Source organism: Pararge aegeria, chromosome 17, assembly GCF_905163445.1.
Source record: "Pararge aegeria chromosome 17, ilParAegt1.1, whole genome shotgun sequence".
NCBI classification, from domain to species: domain Eukaryota; kingdom Metazoa; phylum Arthropoda; class Insecta; order Lepidoptera; family Nymphalidae; genus Pararge; species Pararge aegeria.
Genome location: NC_053196.1, coordinates 11,687,415 through 11,713,659, shown reverse-complemented (window position 1 = coordinate 11,713,659; position 26,245 = coordinate 11,687,415). Strand labels below are relative to the sequence as shown.

Here is a 26,245-nt window from a genome sequence, read left to right as displayed (position 1 = left end):
AGCCGTGTAGCGATCTTTGTTACGTAGCCGCTCGGTAGCCAATCATAGCACCCGAGTTATTGATCATAGAAATTGATCAATCAAATCGAAAATACTGTACCGGAAATGAGGTGCGATGTAATATTACGTTGAATTGAATGTTTTCAAAAATCGCTTTCCGCTGATAGATTATGTACTTATCAGCTTTTTTGGAAATCGTTTTCTAAATTAAATTATATAATTTACACTCTATGGGTCTTCCGGATAAACGTGGTGTAATTAATAGTTGCTAGTGTATTTTCTTAATGGTTTTCTTTTCTGTAATTACTTTTGCATTTGAAACAATTGATTCTTTTTCGTAAATACGATTACGATACAAGACAAATTCAAGACGTTAATATCACCATGACCAAGGAGTTTCTATCATTGTTTTTTTTTAACAGAAAGCATTTTATGTGGGCTGCGTTATTTATAATCCCCGAAGCATAAAAGATGGGTTATCTATACTTATAATAAAACTGTAACTAAAAGATTTCTGTACATTTAATATATTTTGAAAATTTTGATTGGGGATGCTTTATAATCGATACTGAGCCCAAAACAGATTTTTATTTAATTTTCGTCTGCCTGTCTGTCCGAGCATCACGTGGAAACTACTGAACGGATTTAAATAAAATTTGGTATACTGGTAGCTGGTATTTCGGGTCAACATATAGGCTACTTTTTATACCGACAAACAATAAGTTTCCTCCGGGAAACGGGATGAAATTTTTTATCAGATTTACTTCATAGCTCCGTTAAATTTAAACCGATTTTAATAATTCTTTTTGTAGTGTGTAAGTGTATACTAACAAGCATGTATTGTGTAATTTTAATGAAGATCTGATAAATATTGTTGGAGATAAAGGACATAACTCTTCACAGATACTAGCAAGTCGCAAGGCACAACGATTGAATGCATGCGTACCATCCTATTACTGTAAATTGGCTGAAATATGACGATGTTTTCTAAAGATGTCATGCCGACTTTTAAGTCACAAAATGCAGCGGGCCGTCCGGCCGCGAATAACATAGTTTGGAAATAAAACTGGACCTGGTAGCGTTGTAATTTGTTTCTAGGTTTTTTAAGATATTGAAACCTCTAAAAACCGATTCGGTGCAGACGAATTTGCGCGGGTCAGCTAGTATATTATAAGTTTGACGAGTCTGTATCCGTGTGAATATGTGTGTGTGCGTGTGTCTCTGTCGCAGCATAGCTTAAAAACTATTGAACCGAATTTTTTTTTGTTTTTTTTTTTTGGAAAGATAACTTAGTCGGATATGTTCTTAGCTATGTTTGATGAAAACCGATCTAAGATGGCCGCCAACAAGATGGCGAACTACATTTATTTCACAACTCCTTCAATATGGTTATTAAGTTAGGGGCTTGAATAGAATAATGAACACTATATTAAAAGACGTGAAATCCAAATTGTTTTACAGGTCAGAATTTATCTTTCATCTATATTTTTTTTTCCCAGAATAAAATTAAAGCTGAATACTCAGGCAATAGCCACAAGGCTCCAGTGATCCCCAAGCAACAACCTTTAAACAATGTGTTGTTACAATGTTTTTTCAATAAAATATTAAAGCTGCACACTTAGGCAATATCCACAAGGCTCCAGTGATCCCAAACCATTAACCTTAAAATTCTTATAAGCTTAAATTCTGAACAGCCCAATTTCATCTCTGTTTTATAGTACATTCACCTGTAATGATATAGTCCTTTAAGAAAATATTAAAGCTGAATACTCAGGCAATAGCCACGAGGCTCCAGTGATCCCCAAGCATCAACCTTAAAATTCTTATAAGCTTAAATTCTGAATAGGCCAATTTCGTCTCTATTTTATAGTTCATTCACCTGTAATGATTTAGTTCTTTAAGAAAATATTAAAGCTGAATACTCAGTCAATAGCCACGAGGCTCCAGTGATCCCCAAGCATCAACTTTAAACAATTTGTAAAAACCAAATTGTTTTACAGGACAGAATTGTTCCTTCATCTACAATGGTTTTTCAATAAAATATTAAAGCTGCACACTTAGGCAATATCCACGAGGCTCCAGTGATCCCCAAGCATTAACCTTAAAATTCTTATAAGCTTAAATTCTGAACAGGCCAATTTCGTCTCTGTTTTATAGTACATTCACCTGTAATGATATAGTCCTTTAAGAAAATATTAAAGCTGAATACTCAGGCAATAGCCACGAGGCTCCAGTGATCCCCAAGCATCAACCTTAAAATTCTTATAAGCTTAAATTCTGAATAGGCCAATATCGTCTCTGTTTTATAGTACATTCACCTGTATCGATATAGTCCTTTAAGAAAATATTAAAGCTGAATACTCAGGCAATAGCCACGAGGCTCCAGTGATCCCCAAGCATCAATTTTAAAATTCTTATAAGCTTAAATTCTGAATAGGCCAATTTTGTCTCTGTTTTATAGTACATTCACCTGTAATGATATAGTCCTTTAAGAAAATATTAAAGCTGAATACTCAGGCAATAGCCACAAGGCTCCAGTGATCCCCAAGCATCAACTTTAAACAATTTGTGAAAACCAAATTGTTGTACAGGCCAGAATTTGTCTCTCATCTACAATTTTTTTTCCCAGAAAAAGATAAAGCCTAATACTCAGGCAATAGCCACGAGGCTCCAGTGATCCCCAAGCATCAACTTTAAAATTCTTATAAGTTTAAGTTCTGAATAGGCTAATTTCGTCTCCGTTCTATTTAAATTAACCTGTAATGATAGTCCTTCAAGAAAATATTAAAGCTGAATGCTCAGGCAATAGCCACGAGGCTCCAGTGATCCCCAAGCATCAACCTTAAAATTCTTATAAGCTTAAGTTCTGAATAGGCCAATTTCGTCTCTGTTTTATAGTACATTCACCTGTAATGATATAGTCCTTTAAGAAAATATTAATGCTGAATACTCAGGCAATAGCCACGAGGCTCCAGTGATCCCCAAGCATCAATCTTAAAATTCTTATAAGCTTAAATTCTGAATAGGCCAATTTTGTCTCTGTTTTATAGTTCATTCACCTTTAATGACTTAGTTCTTTAAGAAAATAATAAAGCTGAATACTCAATAATCAACTTTAAACAATTTGTAAAGCCTAATTGTGTTGTTATATAGGCGAGAACTTTTCATTCGCATATAAAGTTTTTTTTTATTACAGTTTTAAGGGTGTATGCTCAGGTAATAGCCACAAGACGTCAGTGATCTCTAAGCCATAATCTTAAACATAATTAGTACTAACCGTGTTCAAAAAGTGTCAGAATGTCTTATTTCCCCTAATCAACACCACTTTTTAGATAAAAAAAAATTGTTATAATAAGGCCAAAATATCCCAATAAATATTTCTCCTATTCACTTCTAATGGTCTCTAGTTCTGTACACGACGTTATGCTGCCATAATGACATTGTGTCGGCGTCGTTTTTTCTCTCCAGATCGCGTTTGAAGTTATTGTTATTATTTTCTCTCGTTGGCCATCCTGAGGTCATTGACTTTGGGTTTGTCAGCATCAGACGAATCACGAGATTAGCTTTAGTTTACGTTTTGTATGAAATTTGAATGTACATCATTTCTTTACTAATTGACGTTTGCATAATTTTTTTTTATTTTCCATCACTAATTGGAGATGCTGTAAAGCTTTTAGAGCTCGCTTTTTAAATAGAGCAGGATCCAATCACACTCTCGTATGAGCGAGGAGGCCTGTGTGCAGCGGTGAAATACTAACTGACGGTTAATTAATACGATTACCTATTGTAAATCGGAGATCAGTATTTTAAACTAGAACTATTAGGGATTGAAGCGACATATTAAATCTACCTTCTTTAAATATTGCAATACACTCATCCGTGTTTGTTTAATTATTTTTTAAATCGCACTTCCTTAAGATGCAATATAAACTAGCCGTGACAACGTTTTCCTACAAGTGAACCCTTGCAAGTTTAAGATAGTAAGTAGCTGGATAGGAAAAAATGTATAGCGAAGCCGATAATCCGCGTCGCGCAGTACTGTCGCGTAGATACTGATAGTTTCTACGCGACATCGTGCTTCAATTATTGTTTGGGGATACGGCTTTGTCGGTAGGTTGGTACGACCGAAGCCTTCCATTATATAAGATAATACCACCACAAAAAAAAATCAGTAATTATAAATTCCCATATTGCCACTGGCGGGTAACGAACCCGGGACGACCGTTATTAACACCACTGCGCCAGGGAGGTTGCCAAAGGTAGCATACCAACAATCAGAGTTAATTTCGGATGTATAATATAAGTATAGATTCTTTCCTTATTGATTTGATGTTACTAATAAACTTGATTTTTTTATAGTCTTAGTTGAAAGGTAGGAGAGTTACAAAATATATTTTTTGTCCTAGGAAAACAAATATTCCTATGGGATTTGTAAAAAAAAAACGTAAATAGCGTGGACGCCCGGCTACTACCGTTCTTTAAATCTTTTTCGTATCACAAAATAATCGAAGCACAATCACCAATCGAGTCGTTATGATTGAACTAAAACTACCATTGTTTATCTGGATGTTTCCCGATCGGCGTGCAAGGTGTTCCATCAGCATGTAATTGGACCGTTCCTATGGCCCCGTCCACGCCTCGCCACCGGAATATAATATGCACGTACTGATCAAATTGCCCCGACTACTGTTTTGACCGGTAATAATGATTTTCATATTTTTTAAGCTTCGGTGAATACGACTGTTTTATTGTAGTTTAAATTTACCTTATTTTTTATTTATTATTTTTCAAGTTAAAATTCTTTTGGCGCGTTAGGGAAAAATGATGAGAGTAAATTTTTACGATTTTTACGACGGTGTGCGCGCACACCGTCACAAAAAACCGACACCCTGAAGTGAGCTACAAGGTTTTCCAGTGTACACTTTTAATTGTCAAAGTCTGCAGGCTCATTCCAGTGATATAATTGATTAAATTGTACAAAAATCTCAAATTTTTTTATTGAGTGAAGCTTGGTTTTCCGATAACTAACTGTCTCTTAGTGTTCCAAATTGTGTAATTATGTACAAATATTTTTTGTGATATTTAAATAAACTTTATTTAACTAGATAGTGCGTTATAATAACCTTTAAATGTATGAAATATGTTTTCCCTATTGTGACTTTAATTTTTTGGTACAAACGTAGAATAAGTAGAAAGGTATAGATACTTCAACTCAGTTGTGCGCGCGGCCCTATGTGTGCGTGCGCTTGTAAATATACAACTTTCATTCGTGTGGCAGTGACGCGGCAGTCGTCGTTCGAGCAAGACGTGTTCCTATCGCTTTTTCTTACGGGTACAGTCGTTTACGAAAATGTCTAGTTCTTCACGGAAAAAATGTTTAAGGAGTCAGGTAAATATTTTTTATTTTTAAATTTAGATGTAATGAATAGGTATTTATTATGATTCTATATACGAAAAAATATATCCTTGTTGACGTTTACGTATTATTGTTTTAGACTCGAGAAACCATTGCTAAGGTATACGAATTTCTGAAAATAGATGCGAGAGATATATTGGAACTAGTAAGTGATCCAGTTTGCAGTGCAAGTCCAATTTTAATATCGAAACTAAGTGAACATTTAAATAGCGTACGGAAAAGAACAGCAATGGCAGTGGGGGTATCAGAGAGAACAGTTACTAATATATTGGCTGAAGGAAAAGAATCTGACTCTAAGTTTAAATCTCCGCATAAAGACCGTAAAAAACGTTTAAAGAAGTTAGAATTAGACAACTTTAACGTTGATGTTATACGTTCCACTATTCAAAATTACCATTTAGAACATCGTGAGTTACCTACCTTGCTAAAGTTGAAAAGAATATTTCAAGATAAACTTAACTATGATGGAAGTATTTCGACTCTGCGTACAGCTTTGTTAAAGTTGGGATACAAATGGCGAAAAACTGTGGATAACAGACGTGTTATTATAGAGCGGCATGACATCCTAAAACTACGATTTTCCTACCTAAAAAATTTACTCAGATACCGTCAAGAAAATCGGTGTATCGTATATACAGATGAGAGCTATATCTTAACTAATCATGTTCAAAACAAAGGATGGGGTAATAAAGATGGACCACCTTTAAAGAGAAACCTGTCGAAAGGACAAAGAATTATCATTGTGCATGCTGGTTCAGAACAAGGTTTCGTACCTAACGCACTATTGACATACAAAGCAAATAGTGTTTCTGGTGATTACCATTCTAACATGAACGCGGAAAACTATGAAAAGTGGCTAAAAGAACGTCTAGTACCGAATCTTCCACCTAACTCTGTGGTTGTGCTTGATAATGCCTCATACCATAACGTTCAAAATGACAGAGCCCCAAATTCGAATTCCAAAAAAATAGAAATGCAGAGATGGCTGACAGAAAAAAATATAGCTTTTAATCAAGATATGAAAAAAATTGAACTGTATGATTTGATTAAAAAAAATAAAGAAAACTATATCTGTTACAAGATTGATGACATACTTCAGCGATATGGCATAAAAGTTCTTCGATTGCCACCATATCATCCTGAACTAAACCCCATAGAAAATGTGTGGGGAATTTTAAAAAATTATATTGCTTCGCGTAATGTCGACCAAAATGTGACGGAAATAATGAAACTCATAAATGAATGTTTAAGTCAAATTGATGAAGGGATGTGGGGTAATACTTGTCGACATGTACAAAAGAAAGAAGAAGAATACTATAGACATTTTGACATGGAGTCAGAATTCATAATTAACCTTGATGAGAGCAGCGAATCCGAAAATTCATCATTTGATTTTTCAAGTAGCGATTCAGAATAATGTTCAATAAATAAACATTAAATTACCAAATAACTGTTTTTTTAAAAAAAAACCCGTATATAACCCGTAAATAACTGTATTTGTATTTGTACCCGACTGTACCTCTTGTCACGCACACAAAGTCACTGTATATGTACAAGGTTTACCCACACATAGGGCCGCGCGCACAACTGAGTTGATGTATCTATAATATTTTTGAAAAGATTTTTATTTTATTACGCCAAAGTATAACTTCTAACGCGTGTTCACACACGTTTTTTTTTATTTACTGAAAAATAAACATAGTAATACAACTTCTATTACGGCGTAACAAAACCCATTTGGGTTTATCCGTACACCGGTATTCATCGTTCAATGCTCGGAATTATGAGTAGGTAAGTATTTTTTAAAGCCACATACAAAATATGATGAGCGAGTGAGGGTAGCTCTAAAAATTAATGATTGCGTTTCAACTAGTACTATTCATGAAACTATATTTTAAATGACATTGATATTAACTTAAAATATAAATGTACCAGCTTAATCATAAAGCGTTCTCGAAATTAGGTCAAACGACCCTCAAACTTGTTTCTATAAGTTGTTGAGAATAAAAAATGGTGGTGTAAAATATCATATTAAAATAACACAATGGTTATCGGTAGGAAGTAAATCATTAGGATTTACGAATGGTATCATTATTGCCTATACAAAGATCCTAATATAGCCATTATAATACAACCTTGATCGATACGAATTTTATTTGATTGGTTGTCAGAACTAACCTAATTTCATGTTATAATTGAAAAATGTATGAAACATTTTAAAACCGTCTTTTTTTGGTTGGGTTCCCGTTATCGAACGATTTGAGATGCATTGCGAATTATATTTTAGTCACGGAATTCAAATATTTTTTTTCAGTTACTTTCGTGTTTTAAATGTTCGTATAGTAGTCATAATCAGTTTGGTTCATTATATCAGTATATGTATAGGTTTTTATCGGGAGCTCCAAATTCCACAGCCGTGCCGCTTGTTCCTTACGACTCGTTTTATGACAATTTAATGTCGTCTGTATTGCTTTTGACACTGACGAAAAAAGACATTCAGGATTTTGATGGAACTGAACAGCTTACACATCAGACTGGCAGATAGCTCATAGATTAGAGTGGGTTTGTCTTATAGATATATTTTGTAAATTAACCAAAATATAACAAAAAAGTGTAAGTCGTAAAAAAATCTGCTATCCGAGAGCTAAATTGCTTGCGTGCAGCTTGTGGGTGTCATATACGAGTACACGGAGGGCATCTAACGACCTACGTATACAATACAATAATGGCTTCAGGGTATTGTTGGGGCTGCCGCGCTTCTGCAGTGCATCATGTTTGCGGAGAATCACGTTGATGACTTCTACGCAATCATGAGAAAAAGATCTGCATCAATGATTATCTGCACCAGAATGCGCGTAAGTTCCAACAATGTATTGAAATTTTTAAGCAATATATGGGAAAATCCCTTTATTGAGCTCTGGGTTGGTACACACTCACACACCAAGTGCTCAAGAGGGTACTTACCTTAGAGGAGATTCCTAATTCTATATTATTTATAGGTTTGGTCAATTTTAATTTATAATAAAGTGAATAAGATAACTAAGAAATCTGAATTAAAAGTTATTATTATTATAAACCATTACAGTTGAGCGGAGACAATGTATGGAGGGATTTTTTCCCTTTGACATCGCCGTTATAAACAAATCTTCTTAATTTCAAGGGGAAATTTGAAATTCTGAGTAGATTAAGTTGAAAGCATCCATCCGCTACTTAGATAAATGCTTACATTACAAAAAAACTCAAAAGTTTTCTTACACAAATTGTCTAATCAAAGAACAACAGTTGACATGAGCCGAGTAGTGGGACCGAGGAGGCTAATAATGTGCGTAATGGGCGTCATTAGGTGCGCGCGCGCAATCGCCGCGTGCTGATGAAAGCTGCTGTTGGGATTGCCTTGTAAACGCTGCAGGGCAGAGGCGGGAATATATAGATATGACACATTTAAATTTTTTTCTTTTGCTTTTTTTTTTAAATTATATTTTCGTAGTTCCATTTATTTTTTTAACAGTTTTTAATAAATAGATTTTATTATGTATGTGTTATTGGGTGAATTTATTTTATAAAGAATAGAGATTTGGAATTATTACTATAACGTAATTGTACAAATTTGCGGTAGTAAAATGAAGTAAAAAAAACATATAATTTATTTTATTGACGGCCTGCCATGCTTTCAGAGTTCGGCTGCGGGTTCGGTTCACATAACTGCAAAACGTTTTGTGTGATGAACATGAATTTTATTCTGTGTCTGGGTGTTCATTTGTATATAATAAGTATTCTCTTATGTATGCGTAAGTATTTACTATAAGTAGTCCTCTTGGTACCCATAACAAAATTTACGCTTTTTTGAGGGCTAGATGACGATGTGTGTATTGTCGTAGTATATTTATTAATTTCTGTCTTTTAGCGGGACAGCAGAATTAATCTTGATTCTATTCCTTGCTATGTAATGATATCTGTGATGTGAACTAGTTTTGTTTTAGCTTTTTTATCGTTGATAGTAAAACTCTCTCAGATCCCCGTTCTATTATGTCTCATCATTCCTGATAACTTTGCCTGTACAACTCCTTACTTTATTATTTTAGAAGCAAAAGCCTCATCATATCGCCTACAGTAATTTTCAGTTTTAAAATTCTGGTCGCAAAAAGGAGAGTTTGCAAATAGCACACAGCCACCTCTAATAGATTTGATATTCGCTCTAGAGCTCGTCGCTCGGCAAATAAGCCAGTCAGTTAGGGCTGTGATTTTGAGCGCAATAAGCGCTGATGTTAATACATTTAGCGGGTCGGGACACTCGCAGTTATTTAAAACGTAATTACTTCAGAAATTAGTTATTCCAGCCAGGCTTGAGTCTAGGGTAACACGTACAAGTTAGAATAGGTACAAAAACTAAAAGCTTACTACTGCAGTTAAAAACGGCTGTGAATGTTTATGGGCTCAGTACCAAAATTCAATATTAAACTCTTGTTGTGCGACTTTGTCGTTATGTTATTTAGTGTGATGATTTGTTGATGTTATTTAGTTATTTGAATAATGTTATCCAAATCTAACAAGTGAAGCAAACCAATCGTGGATTTGTATTAAGGTGAGTCCATGCTATGCAACAAAATGTTTCAATAGTGTGGACGTTACAATATTTTAATACAATTTATCCTGTTATTGATAGTTCCGACTGCAGAACTTAAAATCGTGGGCATGGACATTGTTATAATGCACAGTTGTTATAATGTGCACAGCCTTGTTAAATTATGTTACAATGTTATAAAGGACGTATTATATAACCAAAGTTTTATTATATGTTGCTTAATTTTGATTTATGAATAGACTATAACATTTATCTGCGGTACTCAAAATGAATTCCAACCATGCTGGGCATTCAGGTTAATGATATCAATAGATGGTAGTAGAGGCACAGATGACGCTGTTGGCTTGCTCCTATATTTTCCTTACGAAGCTACGACACCCGCGGGACAAGATGGAGTCAATTGATCTGATAACAAAGTATTCTGACGGCACGTCTTAATAAAAATATAAACCGAACTTACCTTCATAAGTTTCAATGGGTTTGACTGATGAAATCACGAGCATACCTTCATTCGACAAGTTGGCGTTAGTCTTGTACTCTCGTTCCTCGTGGGAGAGGGAGCGTAGACTTCGTGACGAGGACTTGTACTCCATCTCCCTCAGTGCCATGGAGGAGCTTGGGATGAACGACCGCTGGAAGCCTATCGCTCTGATTTGGTGGGGTGAGGTATTTGTACCTGGAAAATACGACAAAATTAAATAAATCATCATCAATAGCCTATGGCGACAAACTTTTGACGACCTCTCTGGCGCAACGGTGAGCGCTGTGAATTTAAGTAGGAGGTCCCGGGTTTGATTCCCAGCAGAGGCATTTTGGAATTTATTATTTCTGAATTTTCTCTGGTCTGGTCTGGGTTTGGCCGTGGCTAGTTACCAACCACCCTACGGACAAAGACGATCGAAGCGATTTAGTGTTCCGTTGCGATGCCGTGTAGAAACCGATTAGGGGGTATGACTACCATACTCCCTAACTAACAGGTTGGCCCGCTACCATTTTAGACTGCTTCATCACTTACCACCAGTTGAGATTGCAGTCAAAAGTCCTGTAGAAGAATAAAAATTCGTCATTCTGTCTTCAAATATCAATTGTAATTGCATTGATTCCAGCTTTAAAAATCATAGCTTGTTAGTAGTTCAGCGTAACGCTGTTGTCACTTTTATTAACTTGAATACCAACAAAACATTTTTGACGGCCCACTGGCGCAGTGGACACCGACTGCTTTGCAGCTGCTTTTTTGGCCGTGTGTTCGAATCCCAAATGTTTTCGTGACGAATATTAATGTTCTTCAATGTCTGTGTGTATATCTGTATATTATAAGAATTTATGTACTCGTATATTATTCATAAAACATTCATAAGTCATCTTGATACCCATAACACAAGCTACGCTTACTTTGGGGCTAGATGGCGATGTGTGTATGGTCGTAGTATATTTATTTATTAACAGCAATAAGTTCAAATAATACTGCGTGCTAGTTTTCATTTGCTTTAGGTATACCTAACATTATCCTCAATACCCCATACTGTTTGCCTGATCAAAGCACATAATTGATTTTAACTTCCGAGTAAAAAAATCCTTCATAATTGCATTTCCTGAGTTTATAATAAATAGCCATGTGTCAGTCACCTTATTAGGGACAAAAGAGTTTTTTTTCGACACAGAAATGACAGGTTGCATGCCGAAATCGCTAGCGCCTCTATTCGAAAAGGCACCGACGCAATTATATTGATCCCGCAGTTTAAAAAAAAGTGCACATAATTAGTTTATGAGTTTATACAATGCTATGAAATATATACCGCAATTATGTTGGGAAATCGAAGCAAACAAATGCAGGGAGTTAATTATTAGTGAATTAGTGATGTGCATTGTTGTAATCGATATTTTAGGATTATATTTATGTTTTTAAATTTGATATTCCAAAATTTGTTAGGATGTGCCAATGTTTTTTAATCATTTAGGTAGAAACAGTTCATTGTATTTAGCAACAAAAATAACAAATCTACCAAAACTTATCATCCTAAGTAAAATCAGAAGTTCATCCGTAGAGATAAAGCTCTAACTAATATACCTAGATTTAATGTTACGAACATATTTTTCATACTTCAATAACTAGGTTAGTCACATCGGCTGCCTTGGAACACTATCTTTCAACAAAGTTGCTACATTTTGTACGATTTATCCCTATTTCTTTTTTCCTCGTTTGCGCTTTCCTTAATTAATCCATACATATAATAAAACTGTTTTATATGTAAATTCTTACATTTTCCTGTTTTCTATAATTTCAGCAATGAACAATTTCAAGCGAATGCTACAAATGTACGTGTAAAATCAAAACTAATACATAATAATATTAACAAACACAATATTGGTGTTTGTTTGTTTTGCCTTACTTCACGCCTTAACTAAGCAATTAATCAACTTCGTTTTGGCACAGAGTTAGTTGAGGGACGGAAGAAACAGGCTACATTAGGTCCTAGAAAAATATCATAATTTTACATCAAATATAGTCCTACTTTCACGTCCTAGCTAAGCAATTAAACGACTTAGTCACCACGGGTAAAACCGCGGGCGCAACTAGTTTTATTCATATTCACGAATCTACTACATAAATTCTAATACTATCGATACTCGAAATATGGACTAGACAAAGGCACATCACAATTAAAGAGGGTCACTACGAAGCCGCTTACATTGGACCTACAAATTAAGTCTATTAACTCAAACTTTTAAGTCCATTGTGCACGAGATCTTCCTTTCTTGTCCTGCAGACTTTGGGGCTTATACGCTAAGTACCTCTTTTGTGCTCAACTCTTTGTTTTTGGATATCGCGATGTAAGCAGGATTTTAGCTTTGCTGTTTATTTAAGCGATGATTAGTCTGCAAGGGTTGATTTTGTTTGTGTATTATGGTAAAAATAATGGTGCATGTATATTTTATGTGTATTTTTCTTTTATGTGTTGATAATGTTAACATAGCTAAGTACTCTTACGTTTGGTTTTATATTTGTTGCGGCTTTGAGATACTGTTGTTGTGTGTGATGTTTGAAAAATATCAGCTTTTTAAAAAATATCATTACTGTGTTTTTGTTAAACTAGACTTTAAATATTGCATCCTAGGCAAGGGCGTACCCAATTTATTTTAGGAAAGCATATCCACTGATTTTCCAGACAATTATTGTATAAAGTCTTGATCGCGTGTAGTTACATCAATAACAGACTACCGTTGAAGTAATGAGTAGACTCATCGTCATTTTTTTTCGGAATTTCTGTCCGCTCAAGAACTTTGCTTGCCCTCTGTGCCACCTTTAGGGTTCTGTCCTGTGGAAGAACCTACAAGATTCTACTTATCCACTCAATTATCTCCCTCTTTCTAGAAGTATCTTATGAAGATACAGAGTTGAAATTTACAGAGAATATGTAATTATTCTGCAGCTTTAACCGCAAGAAATATGTTTTATTTTGTAGTGTTTTACTCGATCTTAATAATGTTAAAACTTTATTGTTAACCCTTTTTGTGCAAGTAAAACTTCATATAGCCGGTTTTTTAAATGGCCAAGCCGAAACATGTGCAGGGGCACAGCTAGTCTTCATCAAGAACTTCCAAGATTGGGGATAGCTCTTAAACGTTTGAAGTATTCAATTGTTTGTGAACATTAAACCGATCCGATCAGCGGCAATGCGTTCGATTCACACGTTGACATAACAGAAGGCATGTTTAAGCTTTTTTATGGTTATAATTGACGGACCAAGTAGACGGTCTATGTGATGATGAAGTTGGAAAACTAAAAAAAGCTCTAGTAGTATTTGTTTTCAAGAGCCACGTCCTTCCGACCGGAACACAAAAAGCTGCTTAGCGGCAAAAATAACCATGGCGGTGGTATTTTCCCGGATGAGCTCCGTCAAAAAAAGCTCTACTACCATTACGAGTATTGAGAGGTTTTTCATTTACAATGGTAGAGGATAAAACGTATACTATTTTCTTAAGTTGTCTTTTTAGTCTGTCGGCACAAAGGTGATCCCGGTGCAGTAGCAGTTGCGTTGCGTGAGTGCAACTTATTATTGGTATAATTCCGCCATTGTTTGCCGCCGGGCCGCCGTCCCATATGGCGTAACGTGCTTTTCACCCGGCAGCCAATTTCGATAGGACTCCTTTTAGGCGTCGGACACATCTGTGCTATAACATTGATCATAGGAGTTGAGGCGAAAAGTGTGAGGGATTGCATCAATGTGCTAGTTTGGCTAAACGTTTACTTAGCTTGTATATAGTCTAGAAAATTTCTGTTCTTATGTTTTTTGTGTTTGACAAACCTGTAACCGTACACAGATTGCTTAACCTAATCCGTAAGAAAGCAAAGCGTGTCCATGTGATAAGAACTACGTATGATCTTTACGACACCTTTCGTTTAGATAGAAAAGGTCAGGTGCGATTAAATAGTTTTTGAGCGCATTCTCTAAAATGTATCGTGTAGAAAACCGATCAGGCAACATTGGTTCGATGGCCCGTACTTTTAAGTATAATATTGAGTAAGTTCATCAAAGAACGCGATAAAATATCGTGCAAACCTCGATGTTTTTCGAATAGGTATCAAAATATTATGTCTTCAGAATATTACAGACCTAGTGTACTTTTTTAAATCCCCACTTGGTCTTTACATCTATTGCCAGTCTTTTAAAATGGATTATAGAAAAAGAACGGAAATATCCATTTCACATAGAGTTTCGATACTCGAAAACCATCAATCTTGTACTAAGGGTGCCGTACTATTAAGAAATCTATTACTAGTATTTAGGAATTCTTATTATTGTTAACCGCTCGGGTGTAGATGTGTATGAAGCTTTACAAGACACCTTAGTCTTAACTTTCGCGTGTCTTTCATGGAAAAGGAAGACAAGTATTATGACGCTTATTAATGTTTTTTTTATTATATTTCATAACACTATAGATAGCAGGAGGTACATTGAAAATGTAATTAGCCTTTGAATTCGATTTTTGTACCATGGTACAGGATAAATGCTTTTGAATTTAAGTTTCGAGCTACTTCAGTTATTGGCGAACCCGTTTATAATATTAGTTTAGCATCCATACTTATCAGATTTATTGGAGGCATATACTCTATCTCTGTTTATATCTACAATTATCTATTACATTTAAATCGCAAAACTTTGTGTAATACAGTATACAGCCCAAATCTATGTCAGTCCGTTTATACACGCCATCCAAAGAACTTTATAGTAAATTTGTAAACTTGCGTAACGTTTATTTTAAAATGTATTATGGAGATGTCACTAACATATGTCTATTTGAGTAAGGCTATGTAAAATTACTGCCTTGTTGGTCCTAAATGGTCCTCTATGGATCACGAAGTCCTGCTTAGAAATTCCTCGTGCCAGCGCGCAGTTAGGATATAGGCATTGCCCAACCACCTTTAGCTATCCGAGTGGGCTCTTAAACTAACATAATATGATAATAATCGCATTAGAGACCTTTGGAAGATTCGTTTGCGGAGTATAATAATAATTTAAAATAGTAAGTGCAAATACAAAAAAGGGATAAGATAGACGTACCTTTATCTTATACTTTTTTGTATTCGCATTTTTTTTTTGTTTTATCTGTTGTCTACAATAAAAGTGTATTTATGAATTAATCATAATGAAAATGATAAAGATATTGATTTTCGTTAACTCTGGATTTCGGTAAGTGTTCCTGAAATGATCGCGGTCAAGCTCAAAAAATGTTATCAGCAAAAAATACGCAAACAGGTCGCTAGGCTAACTGTGATAAATGTGACCAGAAATAAAAATCAATGTCGCTATTATTACTGTCACCGAACGTCCTTCGCTATCGCTCCCAGGTCCCGTGGGAAGAAAACTGTTATCGGGCAGATACGAGTAGTGCGGCCACAAACGTAGGTAGGTATAACGTGTATGAAAATTATATTGATAATAATAGAACCGGCCATAATATATTTTAATTGTTTGCATCGCCTCTCGTGCGGTTTTTGTTACAGGCGGCGAATAATAACAAAATTTCACCCCGGGCAATGACATGGCCAATCAATTTGTTTTATTTAGTTTAACATAAAATTCCCATAATGTATCGACAGCGAAAGTTGCTAATGCTGTTAGTAGTGTGGTTTTAATGAAAAATATGTTTGCGCTTTGTTGACGTATTGATGTGACTGAACACACAATAAGTTGGTTGCAGATTGACATAAGATTCGCAGTGCATTTTACAGTCCCTACATCGACGTTTGATGCCACTGGCAAGAAAAGCATAAGTCGATTGCTCCGGTTCTTCTTCTGAGTTAGAAGTAGAATATACGTTGGGTACGGCTCTTTAATCAGTAAAGTTTTAAAAAACTTACTCTAGAAGCACTTTTAAAAGTTCTCAATTCCGTACAAAAGGCCACCGAGAAGAAGCCAGCAAGTAACTCAGCAGTTTTTTAACATCAACAATTTACAATTTAACATTCATAATTCTAACTTGTGAGAGATTTAAGTGTTGTTGTGATTTAAGTGGCTGTTTTCAAGCAATCTTGTCATCAATTTGTTTAAGAATTTGTTTTCTTACTTTATCGGAGAGTTATATAGAGAAGTCACAGCAATATTATGTTAGATTTATTTTGACTAATTTGCCAACGTTCCCGCATACGGTTTTTGAGTATACCAATAGGATGGAAGTTCGTTGAGCAAACTCGTTGAGGACGTGTGTCATGAATTTAACTTTTTTGCCAACATTCCCACATTTCAATTCCATGAGTAACATTTTCATATCAGGACAACAATCAGTTCCCATAATAATTAAAAAACCGGGATAAACGTAACGGGTAGTCTTTTGTAAATTGGCGTAGGAAAATATCATGGTACCTATGCCAACAGTGATACGACTCTTGAGGCTGTGTGGGATGAACATTATGGAAGAGTTAATTTTGAAGGGCTATCTGTCATAGCAGTGGGTTAGGTTAGTGTTAACTGCTTTGCCAAGGATCGCTAATATACGGTTTATGATTGTGTCAGTGTAATGGAAGCTAACTATCCTAAGCTGGCGTAATGCATGACAGTAATGAGGTAGTGTGTTGGGAACTTTTGTCAGGTATTTTAACTGCTTTGCCCATCAGCCAGCATACGGTTTCTAAATTTGTTAGTGGAATGGAAACCAACTTATTTTAATTTGCTACAATTGTGCAAAAAGGAAAATTTTTGCCACCCTGCTATACCATGAGCCTTGACGTAGCCATGATACTACGTGACTTGAAGGAGAATGATGATCTAGGAACGATAGGGTTCACATTGTTGTTACTATAAAGTCCGAAATAAAATTAGCATAAAAAAGTTTCGGTTATTTCTATAAAGATAAACTGTTTTAGAATATCTACGTGTTAATTTTTGTAACTTAGGAACTGGTACCAATCGTCACGTAATGAACGAACGTTATGCCCCCTTTATTTGTTTAAATGTCAATCTTATTTTAATGTCATAGAGTTGAATGTAGTATGCATAACAAGTACTTTTTTATCAATGGCTTGAAACTCTTTTCTGTTCTGCTCATTAAGCTCAGTATTAAAAAGTTGTAAAGCTGCTTACTAGTTTTAGAGCGTGGTTCCCGTGGTCCGTCCACAGTAACCTTGATGGCTTTTTGGTAGGTCGCTACTTGAGGTGGTGAGGTTGATATCGTGATGGTTAACGAGAAACTCTTCCCTGGAACAAATAATTAAATTAATTATTGTGGCGAAAACATTAGTGCCTCATAATAGTGACACAAAATCAAGACCGGTAGCCGAAGTAGATAAATGGAGGTTTTTTTTTTATAGTTACAATTGCGTGGAAAACCATCGCCTATAAACAGATCAACAGTTCGAAGGGCATGCCGCCCTGTGTCCATCAACCTGAGGCGTAGGTTTTTAGCCTCACGTGCTTGTAATTAGGTACATCGGCACCCACGCCTTTCAGACCGGAACACATCATTGCAATAATGCTGCCTAGCGGTACATATAAACATGGTGGTAGAATTCCCCGGACGAGCGCTGTCACAAAAAGCTCTACTACTACTAAACAAAATAAACAAACAAAATCAACATAACTAAAACAATACACTAAACAAAATGAATGCATGCAGAACAAGTATATAGAATTGCTAAAGCGAAGTCACTGCAGTGTCTGACCTGCACCTGCGTCTCTAACGGGCGACCAATAACAGGACTTGCTCCAAAAATCGGGTAGCGTGATTGGTTGCACGCATGACGCAAAACTTAACGCTGCAGTTTGGTCTCCACTGAACTGTATATCCCTTTGCCATACGAAACAATACCTGTATTTCAGTAGGTATTTTTATGAGTAAACCGATTCTTATAAGGAAACTTTGTAAAAAACATAAAATGACGAAGTAAATAGTTTGGCATTATATAGTCTGGGATCTCGCGCAGCTTATTAATTTAGGGAAAAATAATACATACCAATACTGATTTAAATAATATGGCATTGCGTGTTCCTAGGTATCAAGTCAAAGCCACTTAACGTCGGCTTTTAATCAGTAATCTGACAAGAAACTGTTTTATAAGCAACTAAAGTTCGACTTATAAATGGGAACGTACTACATATAGATCACATCCTCGGCCTTCTTCATCAGTCTCTTTTGGCAGAAGTTAAAATGCGACGAGCGGTGCTAAGCTATGCATGGGCAAGACCTCACCGAATGTGCTTAGTAGGGAATATGGAGTATTTTTTAATTTTATTAAAATTCAAACCACCTCCTTTTTGAATATGTTGGTCTTATAAACTTCTACTGATAAAAATATTTGTTATTTTCATCCTGATCGAAATCTTTAGATAAGCAACGCTCCTCTGTGCTTATGACTTTATTTTTATTTTATTCTTTACATCAACCCATACCGGCCCACTACAGAGCACAGGTCTCCTACCATAATGAGAAGGAGTGAAGTCATCCACCACGCTGGCCAAGTGCGGATTGGTGGACATCACATGTCTTTCAGAACATTTCAACTTACAGGTGGCAAACCCATCGCGTATTATCAGAGACAGCATTGCGACAATGCTGCTTACGCAAACGAGCTCTGTCACAAGAAAACTACTTATGGACGTCTGGAATAAATAACAAAAAGGTTAACGTATGTTAAATTTTTTTGAATGACACAGTCAGGTGTTTTGCACATTCTGAACCATTATGAGGGAATAGGGCTGTCACCTCTGAAATTTTATGAAATATTTAATGCTCGCCAACACACATGACAGCATTGTCTTAACTCTACATCCCCTCTCTCCAGTGAAAGCATAGCCTTGTGGGACATTAATTAGTATGATGATATCAACCCGCTCAACCAACTTGGCAGCAGTATAGTGGGCTAATGCTCTAATTATCTCTTTTCTATGAGGCCTTTACCCGGTGGTTGGAGTTAATTGCCTGTGGATTTTAAAAGTCTGAAGAATATGAACCACGTATAATCATAGGTTGACGTATGTTGCTTTGGTTGAATAGCACTCTCACGTGTGTTGCACACCCCAAACTATAACAGGCGGTTAGGGCTGCTACCTTAAAAAAATAATTAATTGAATAATGTTCGTCAACCCATTTGGCATATTGGAGCAAGTTGATGCGTCTAGCTCTAGCTCTATTAATGTATGAGTAAAGAGATGTGCCGAACAGTGGGTCTTCAATAAGGCTGATAATGTATATTAAGAGTAGGAAAATAAATACCAAATAGGTTGACGTATGTTAAATTTTGTTGAATGACACACTCACGTGTGTTGCACATCCCGAACTTTTGTGTCTGTATAGGGCTGTCACCTATAACTTTTTAATAAATTTAAAAAAATATAATTTTATAAACATTAGATATTAATATTTTATCGTGTATTGTATCGTAGTGACGTTTTCTTTGTATTCTAAAATCGATAGCACTTTCCATTTTCCATTAATTGCATTTTTTTGGATTCGGTTCTTCAGTTGGTGTATTAGCCATAGATAGGTATCCCTCTTTTTACGGATTCAACCCAACATTTTCGGCTTATAACGGGTGTAGGTCATGTTGTGTGCAGGTGCAAGGAATGAATACGTAACCAAAATGTTCGTTTTTTTTGACTATCGTGGACTTAATTGGTGTAGTTTTATCTAAGGTATTCTACCATTTTAGTTGTCAATAAAAATATAGTTTTCAGCAATAAAAATTGAATCATTCTATGCTTTCATACAAATTTCATACTACTTTTAATTCTTTTTAGGGGTCTTATTTTAAAAAGCCTTATGGTCTACGTAAAAAAAAATAAGCGATCAAATTCAAACAAGATTTTTTCAAAGCTGGAAGATAGAGATTTTTCAATGGTTTCAGAGATTATTGGGTCAAAACAAATAAAAAAAAAAAATCAGTTTTATTATTAGTATACAACTGCCTCGATGGAGAAGGTTACCATGTTCACTTACGGATCACGAGGTCCGGGTTGGATTCCCGGATTAGGTCAAAATTGTTGGGTACTGGGGTTTTCTGTTTAAAATTACCAGCCCGGGGTTACAAAAATAAGCGTTGTCCATCCCTGTACCTCGGGTATTATGATAAGCAGCTGCTGATCACGGGTGTTATCACAAATATATTGTATTAAAATTCCTTGCAGCTAGCCAATCCCTACTAGAGAAGCGCAGTAGATCTTAGATCTAAAACCCCCCTCTCCTATGAAAGAGGAGGCCTTTGCCCAGCAATGAGACATCTGTAGAGCGGTGATGATGACGATGATTATGCCGAAACAAGGGAAAACCCCGTGTCTTATAAAAGAGCCACCCCTATAGGCGGGCGATGGAAAATAGCGAGCTTTTCGGGCGCCCGATTTGCGGTCGGCAGTAATGAATGCACCGATAAATACGGAATAAAATTACAGTTAAAATGAGTGGATTAACATGTCTAATGCAGATAATTCGCGTGTAGTGCACTCGATTTAGTATAAATGATTGATTCATCTCGACCGGTTTTAGCTGCTATTTATGTATTCCTTTTTGGAATTTCAGTTTAGCGGAGTAACTAGTTATGAAAATTTCATTTTTGAGGTTACGCCTACCTGATTTGACTATAGCATTACTTTTCCAGCATTTTATATCAGCGTTAACTGTACTGATGAGGGCACTTGTACTTTATTGTGTACCTTAAAAGCTCATTACAAGTGTAGTTTTAGCTTGATGTATCTTAACAGCATTTATAAGAGTTCTTAGTTCGCGTTTATTACAGTTTTTAACAAATCTCGCAACCGTGTGTTTTCCAGGTATAAAAAGTAGCCTATATTACTCTCCGTCGTTTCAACTAAATTCATACAGAAATCTATACCAGAATGAAGGTGAAAAAAACACCTTTTCGCTCTAATTATTATAGTACGGTTTTTTTATATGGATTATTTACGTTTACTTGTGCGGTTTAGGTTTGATTGATATGGTATTGCTAAAAAATTCAATAAAAATATACATGTATAAACCTACATGTCCTATTGTTATCATAAAAAATACTGAGATAGCCAAGCGATCGGTACAATGATAAAAATTTCATTGCGGTTCCCACCGATAACGATATGTGACGATATTATACGCGGCAACCGTTTCCTGATACTCGATGCGTGTCAAGACTTGCTGTAATAACAGTAGGTATCACTGTTTCTGATCTATCTGTCTCTAGGACATGTATAATTATATTATTAACAATAGTTAGAATTGCCATACGTAAGGGACTGTGACCGTATTTGACTATCCCGTCCCGTATTACTACATGCCCCGGTTTTGTTCCATATTTCGACGAAATATGACTGGGTGAAAAAATAAAAAAATTCCCTTGGAGGAGAAAACGTCCCGTATTGGTTCCTAGAAGTTATGTTGAAGCGTACCTAGGTACATAGGGTAAGATGGTGACTTCTTTTGGCGCGTTATGAAAATCTGAGTGAAAATTTTTCCGAATTAAATTTGGCACCTTCCCTGACGCAGTAGTGTGCGCTGTAGACATATTAGCGAGAAGTCTCGGGTTTGATTCCAGGAAGGACCAATTTTCGAATTCTTGCAATCATTTTTAAAACTTCTGTATATCCTCTGGCTCTTAAGTCGTGGCTAGTTACCACATTTCGGGTAGAGACGTGCCGCCAAGCGATTAAGCATTCCGGTAAGATGTCGCGTAGAAACCGATGAGGGTATAGGTTTAATATAACAAGCTAACCTTCAAGCTAATCTTTATACTCCACACCAAACAGATCTTCGGAAATGTACTCTCAACGCACGTTTCACTCCGACACCGGAGAATCCTAAGGAGATGTTGATTTTACGATGGATAATTGGTAAGTATTAGTTCGTAGAGTGAGTGAGTAATAGGTTCTAGTGTAATCGATACTTTATAGTCCATGTTACGATCCATTGTATCTTAGATCGAAATTAGGTTAGTCACATACTATTCCATATTATATATTTTCCACCCGCGTGAGATCTCAATATCGGTGTCGCTTTCTCGTCACAAAGCAACATTATAGAAGGCGACGGCACATTTCAATACCAAAACAAATCATCATAAAACATTGCCGCTAAACTCCAAAGGCGTGTCGCGAACGATGTGAAATATTGCATTTAAAATCGCTATTAAACTTAATGCATTTCGCATGATCACTCATCAACAGTTTAGGAGCTAACACAATACGCGCAGAGCTATAAAGCATAACATTGTATTTCAACGGTCTCCCGGAGGTGTTGAGAGAAGCGCGTGAAATATTCAATTATTGTGCGCGCGCGCAGGTAGGGAGGGGCAAGGAGGGAATGGCAGCCATCTTGATTTACGATCGAGCGTAAATCCTGAGTGACATTTGTGAAGACGACGATGCTGGTTATGTATATGCTATGACACGTTTTCAGAAAAATCGATTAACTATATTAGTACGCCCGAATTATAAGTTAATAAACAAATATAGCACGATGATAGACACATCGCCATCTAGCCCCAAAGTAAGCGTTGCTTGTGTTATGGGTACTAAAATGACTGATGAATATATTAATGAATAATATACTTAAATACTTAAAATATATATTACATTTTCCAGTTGTGGGATTCGAACCAACTGCCTTGGAACCAGAAAGCAGGGTCGCTGCCCACTGCGCTGATCGCCCGTCAAAATCGTGATCATATTATGATCATTGTTATTAAACTCAGCGTACTCGGAATATTCAACTGGCGTTGCCTTAGGGATTAACAGCTGTAGATAAAGAAACTAGCTTTAATTATTAATATAACTGTGATAATACCCGAGCTTAACGAGTTTGGCTGAGAATTATATGTCTGCCAATCCAGAATTCCACAGAATTGATAAACAATTTTGGGGAAACCATGAAACAAAGATGCTAATAACTAGACCGATATTGTATATTTTATAGTTTAACGTCATTTGGAACGTTTTATATTCAAGGTTTTTAATAGTATCGAGCAGTTTGCGTAGGAACTATGCTGAATATATTTATTTAGCAAAATATATTTATCGTTTTCACCCCCTTGACTGCAATCTCACCTAAGAAAGTAGCGAGCCAAGCTGTTATTTCAAAAGGTATGACAGTTATTTTAAACGCATAATCCGTTTTCACGCGGCATCGTACCGGAACGCTAAATCGCTTGGATGCATGTCCTTGACCTTGGTGGTAGCTAGCCGAAGCCTGCCACCAGACCAGACCAGAAAGAATTCAGAAAATATAAAATCCTAACTTGTCTCCGTTGGGGAAGGAACCGGGGACTTATAAACAAAAGGGTTTACCACTGCGGCGCCAGAAAGATCGTCCAAAAATTATTATATTATTAATAAGATGGTTGATGTGTTTCAATGTTTTTTGAATATTCTCATTCTCTCTCAAGAACTAAAAATGTTAGAATTAAGTTGCAAAGTTTAAAGATTCAGAGCAATCAGTCTAGCTGTGATTACTATTTTTTTAAATCCTAATAACTAGCTGAGAAAATGAACAAAAAGTTAAGAAACATCGTTGGTATATTATGACTTTATCTGCTGATGACCGCTACACAAAATGATTTGGTCACACTCTGGTCACGGCGTTTACGGTTCGGCCGCTCGCTCTTGATTATGTGTTCACTTTGATGATGAGATGTCAAATTACCTAGGTTATTTTTTGTGAATACAGTATTTGGTCCACACGAGTAGAGTAGGCACAATTGTATGGAATTGGAATAATGTTGTTCTTTCTTTGCGTACATTAATATGATTTTATTATCATACTTCTTCGGGCTAGCTATAAAAAGTAATTTAATGGCAGCGATTTTTCCGAATATAACACAGGATATTGTTACTAGATCAGATGAGTACTACCTACTATGAGAACATAAAATTGAAACTGCGACTGTATGACTTACATCACGGTAACGTGGAACGATTTAGGTACCTATATATAGATATATAAGTACGCAATTTTTTTAAACTTAGCTAGCCCGATGTAGTGTTCTCCCATATATTTACAATACTATTTAATTTTAAATAAGCAGAAATACTCATCTGAGTTAAGGTATTTTTTAAAATAACGTCATAATTTTTATCGGAGACGAAACGTCAAGTCTGAAGGTAATTAAATTTAGAACGCACTGTATATTTTTGAAATAGAAATAGGATGTGAGGATGTCATGAGGCATTGATATTTGCAGAATTATTAAATGTCGTGTATTGTCATACTCAGTTCAAATTTATTTAAATTTTTAATTTAAGCAATTTAAATATCACTTGCTTCAACGGTAAGGAAAACATCGTGAGGAAACCTGCATGCCTGAGAGTTCTCCACAATGTTCTACGAATCCGCACTTTGCCAACGTGGTAGAGTACGGCTTAAATCCATATCTAAAAGAATGTCCGAGCCCTATAGTGGGCCGTTAATGGGTCGATAGTGATGATTAACATATTAATGTTTTTTACGTGCGTATTTTTAAAATCTATTTTATATAAGAGCACGGAGCGACTAGATGTTATGCGGCGGCACAACATCAACAGATATGACGTGGGTGCTCTAACGAGCCTTCTCTCTCAACCGACCACAAAAGGTTTCAGGTCTGTTGTTGAGATATTTTTGCGTAGGCAGCAATAACAGATTGTGTCTGTTACATTTCTCTTATAGTAGGTATTAATATAATAAGTAATTGTTTGTTACCTACTTACTTAAGGGATTATGGGGCTGGCATATCCGTGTTGGATAAAAGACCCAAATAATTAAAGATTTAAAAAGAAAAATATATAAAAGCAACAAAAAAAATATATAAAGCAAAATAATATTAAACAGCATTTGCTACGCAATGTTCGGTTAGTATGGAAATTTCTATGTCCTGGGTAAGTACTATGTTTGTTAGTTTGTTGCATTCATTATTTGACGGCCGACTGGCGCAGTGGGCAGCGACCCTGCTTTCTGAGTCCAAGGCCGTGGGTTCGATTCCCACAACTGGAAAATGTTTGTGTGATGAGCATTAAGTGTTTTTCAGTGTCTAGGTGTTTATATGTATTTTCTAAGCATTTATGTATATATAATTCATAAAAATATTCATCAGTCATCTTAGTACCCATAACACAAGCTACGCTTACTTTGGGGCTAGGTGGCGATGTGTGTATTGTCGTAGTATATTTATTTATTATTTATTTATTATTATACTGACAAAGCACACTTTTAAATGCGAGAAAATTCAAAAAATGTATTTTATCAACGGTACGGCGGCATACTAGGAAATATATACGCGGGCAAATCCGAGGGTACAGCTAGTAAAAGGGATTAGCGTCCCAAAAACAACGTAATGTAAAGGATACCGAGCGAGCCTTTCCAAATAAAACAAGTATTTATTATGAAACATTACAACAATATCGATGTCCAAAACGTGTGCACACGGCTGCCCGGCCGTCCGCGCGTCCGATCCAATCAACTCACCTTAGCTATGTTGTGTCACAGCCAATGGCACTTACTACTGGTGTCGACTTACAGGCCCGATGTTAGAAAAAAATGAACCCATATTTTAATATGGTGCATCGAGTGTGATTTTGTTTTTGTTTTGATTCTACGGTGATCATAAGGCTTTGTGTGGCTGCGGTCCATTTTATTGATGAATTTGGATACTGTTTCGTTATTAATGTTGAATAAAAATCAAAATGTAGAAGTGTCAGGGCTCGTTGCGTAATCCACTGGAACCTTTTATTCCAACACAAACGTATATTAATATGTAAATAGAAATATTTATCACTATATAATGGGGAGTTTTATAA

General features: G+C 35.9%; 2 protein-coding genes across 2 annotated transcripts in view; one reads left to right on the top strand and one right to left on the bottom strand.

Moving 5' to 3' along the window:
- The window catches only part of LOC120630939 (protein lozenge-like), an 82,473-nt gene that overhangs the window by 34,705 nt on the left and 21,523 nt on the right, over positions 1–26,245 (bottom strand). The window contains exons 3-4 of the mRNA XM_039900304.1: positions 17,582–17,695; positions 10,504–10,674 (exon numbers count right to left, since the gene is read on the bottom strand). Coding sequence (XP_039756238.1) covers positions 10,504–10,674; positions 17,582–17,695 — 285 coding nt within the window. The remainder of the gene's footprint in view (positions 1–10,503; positions 10,675–17,581; positions 17,696–26,245) is intronic.
- Positions 5,205–6,867, top strand: LOC120630938. The gene is made up of 2 exons (XM_039900302.1): positions 5,205–5,389; positions 5,496–6,867. Exons 1-2 carry the CDS (start codon positions 5,351–5,353, stop codon positions 6,831–6,833), a joined length of 1,377 nt encoding a protein of 458 aa, XP_039756236.1. The 5' UTR covers positions 5,205–5,350; the 3' UTR covers positions 6,834–6,867.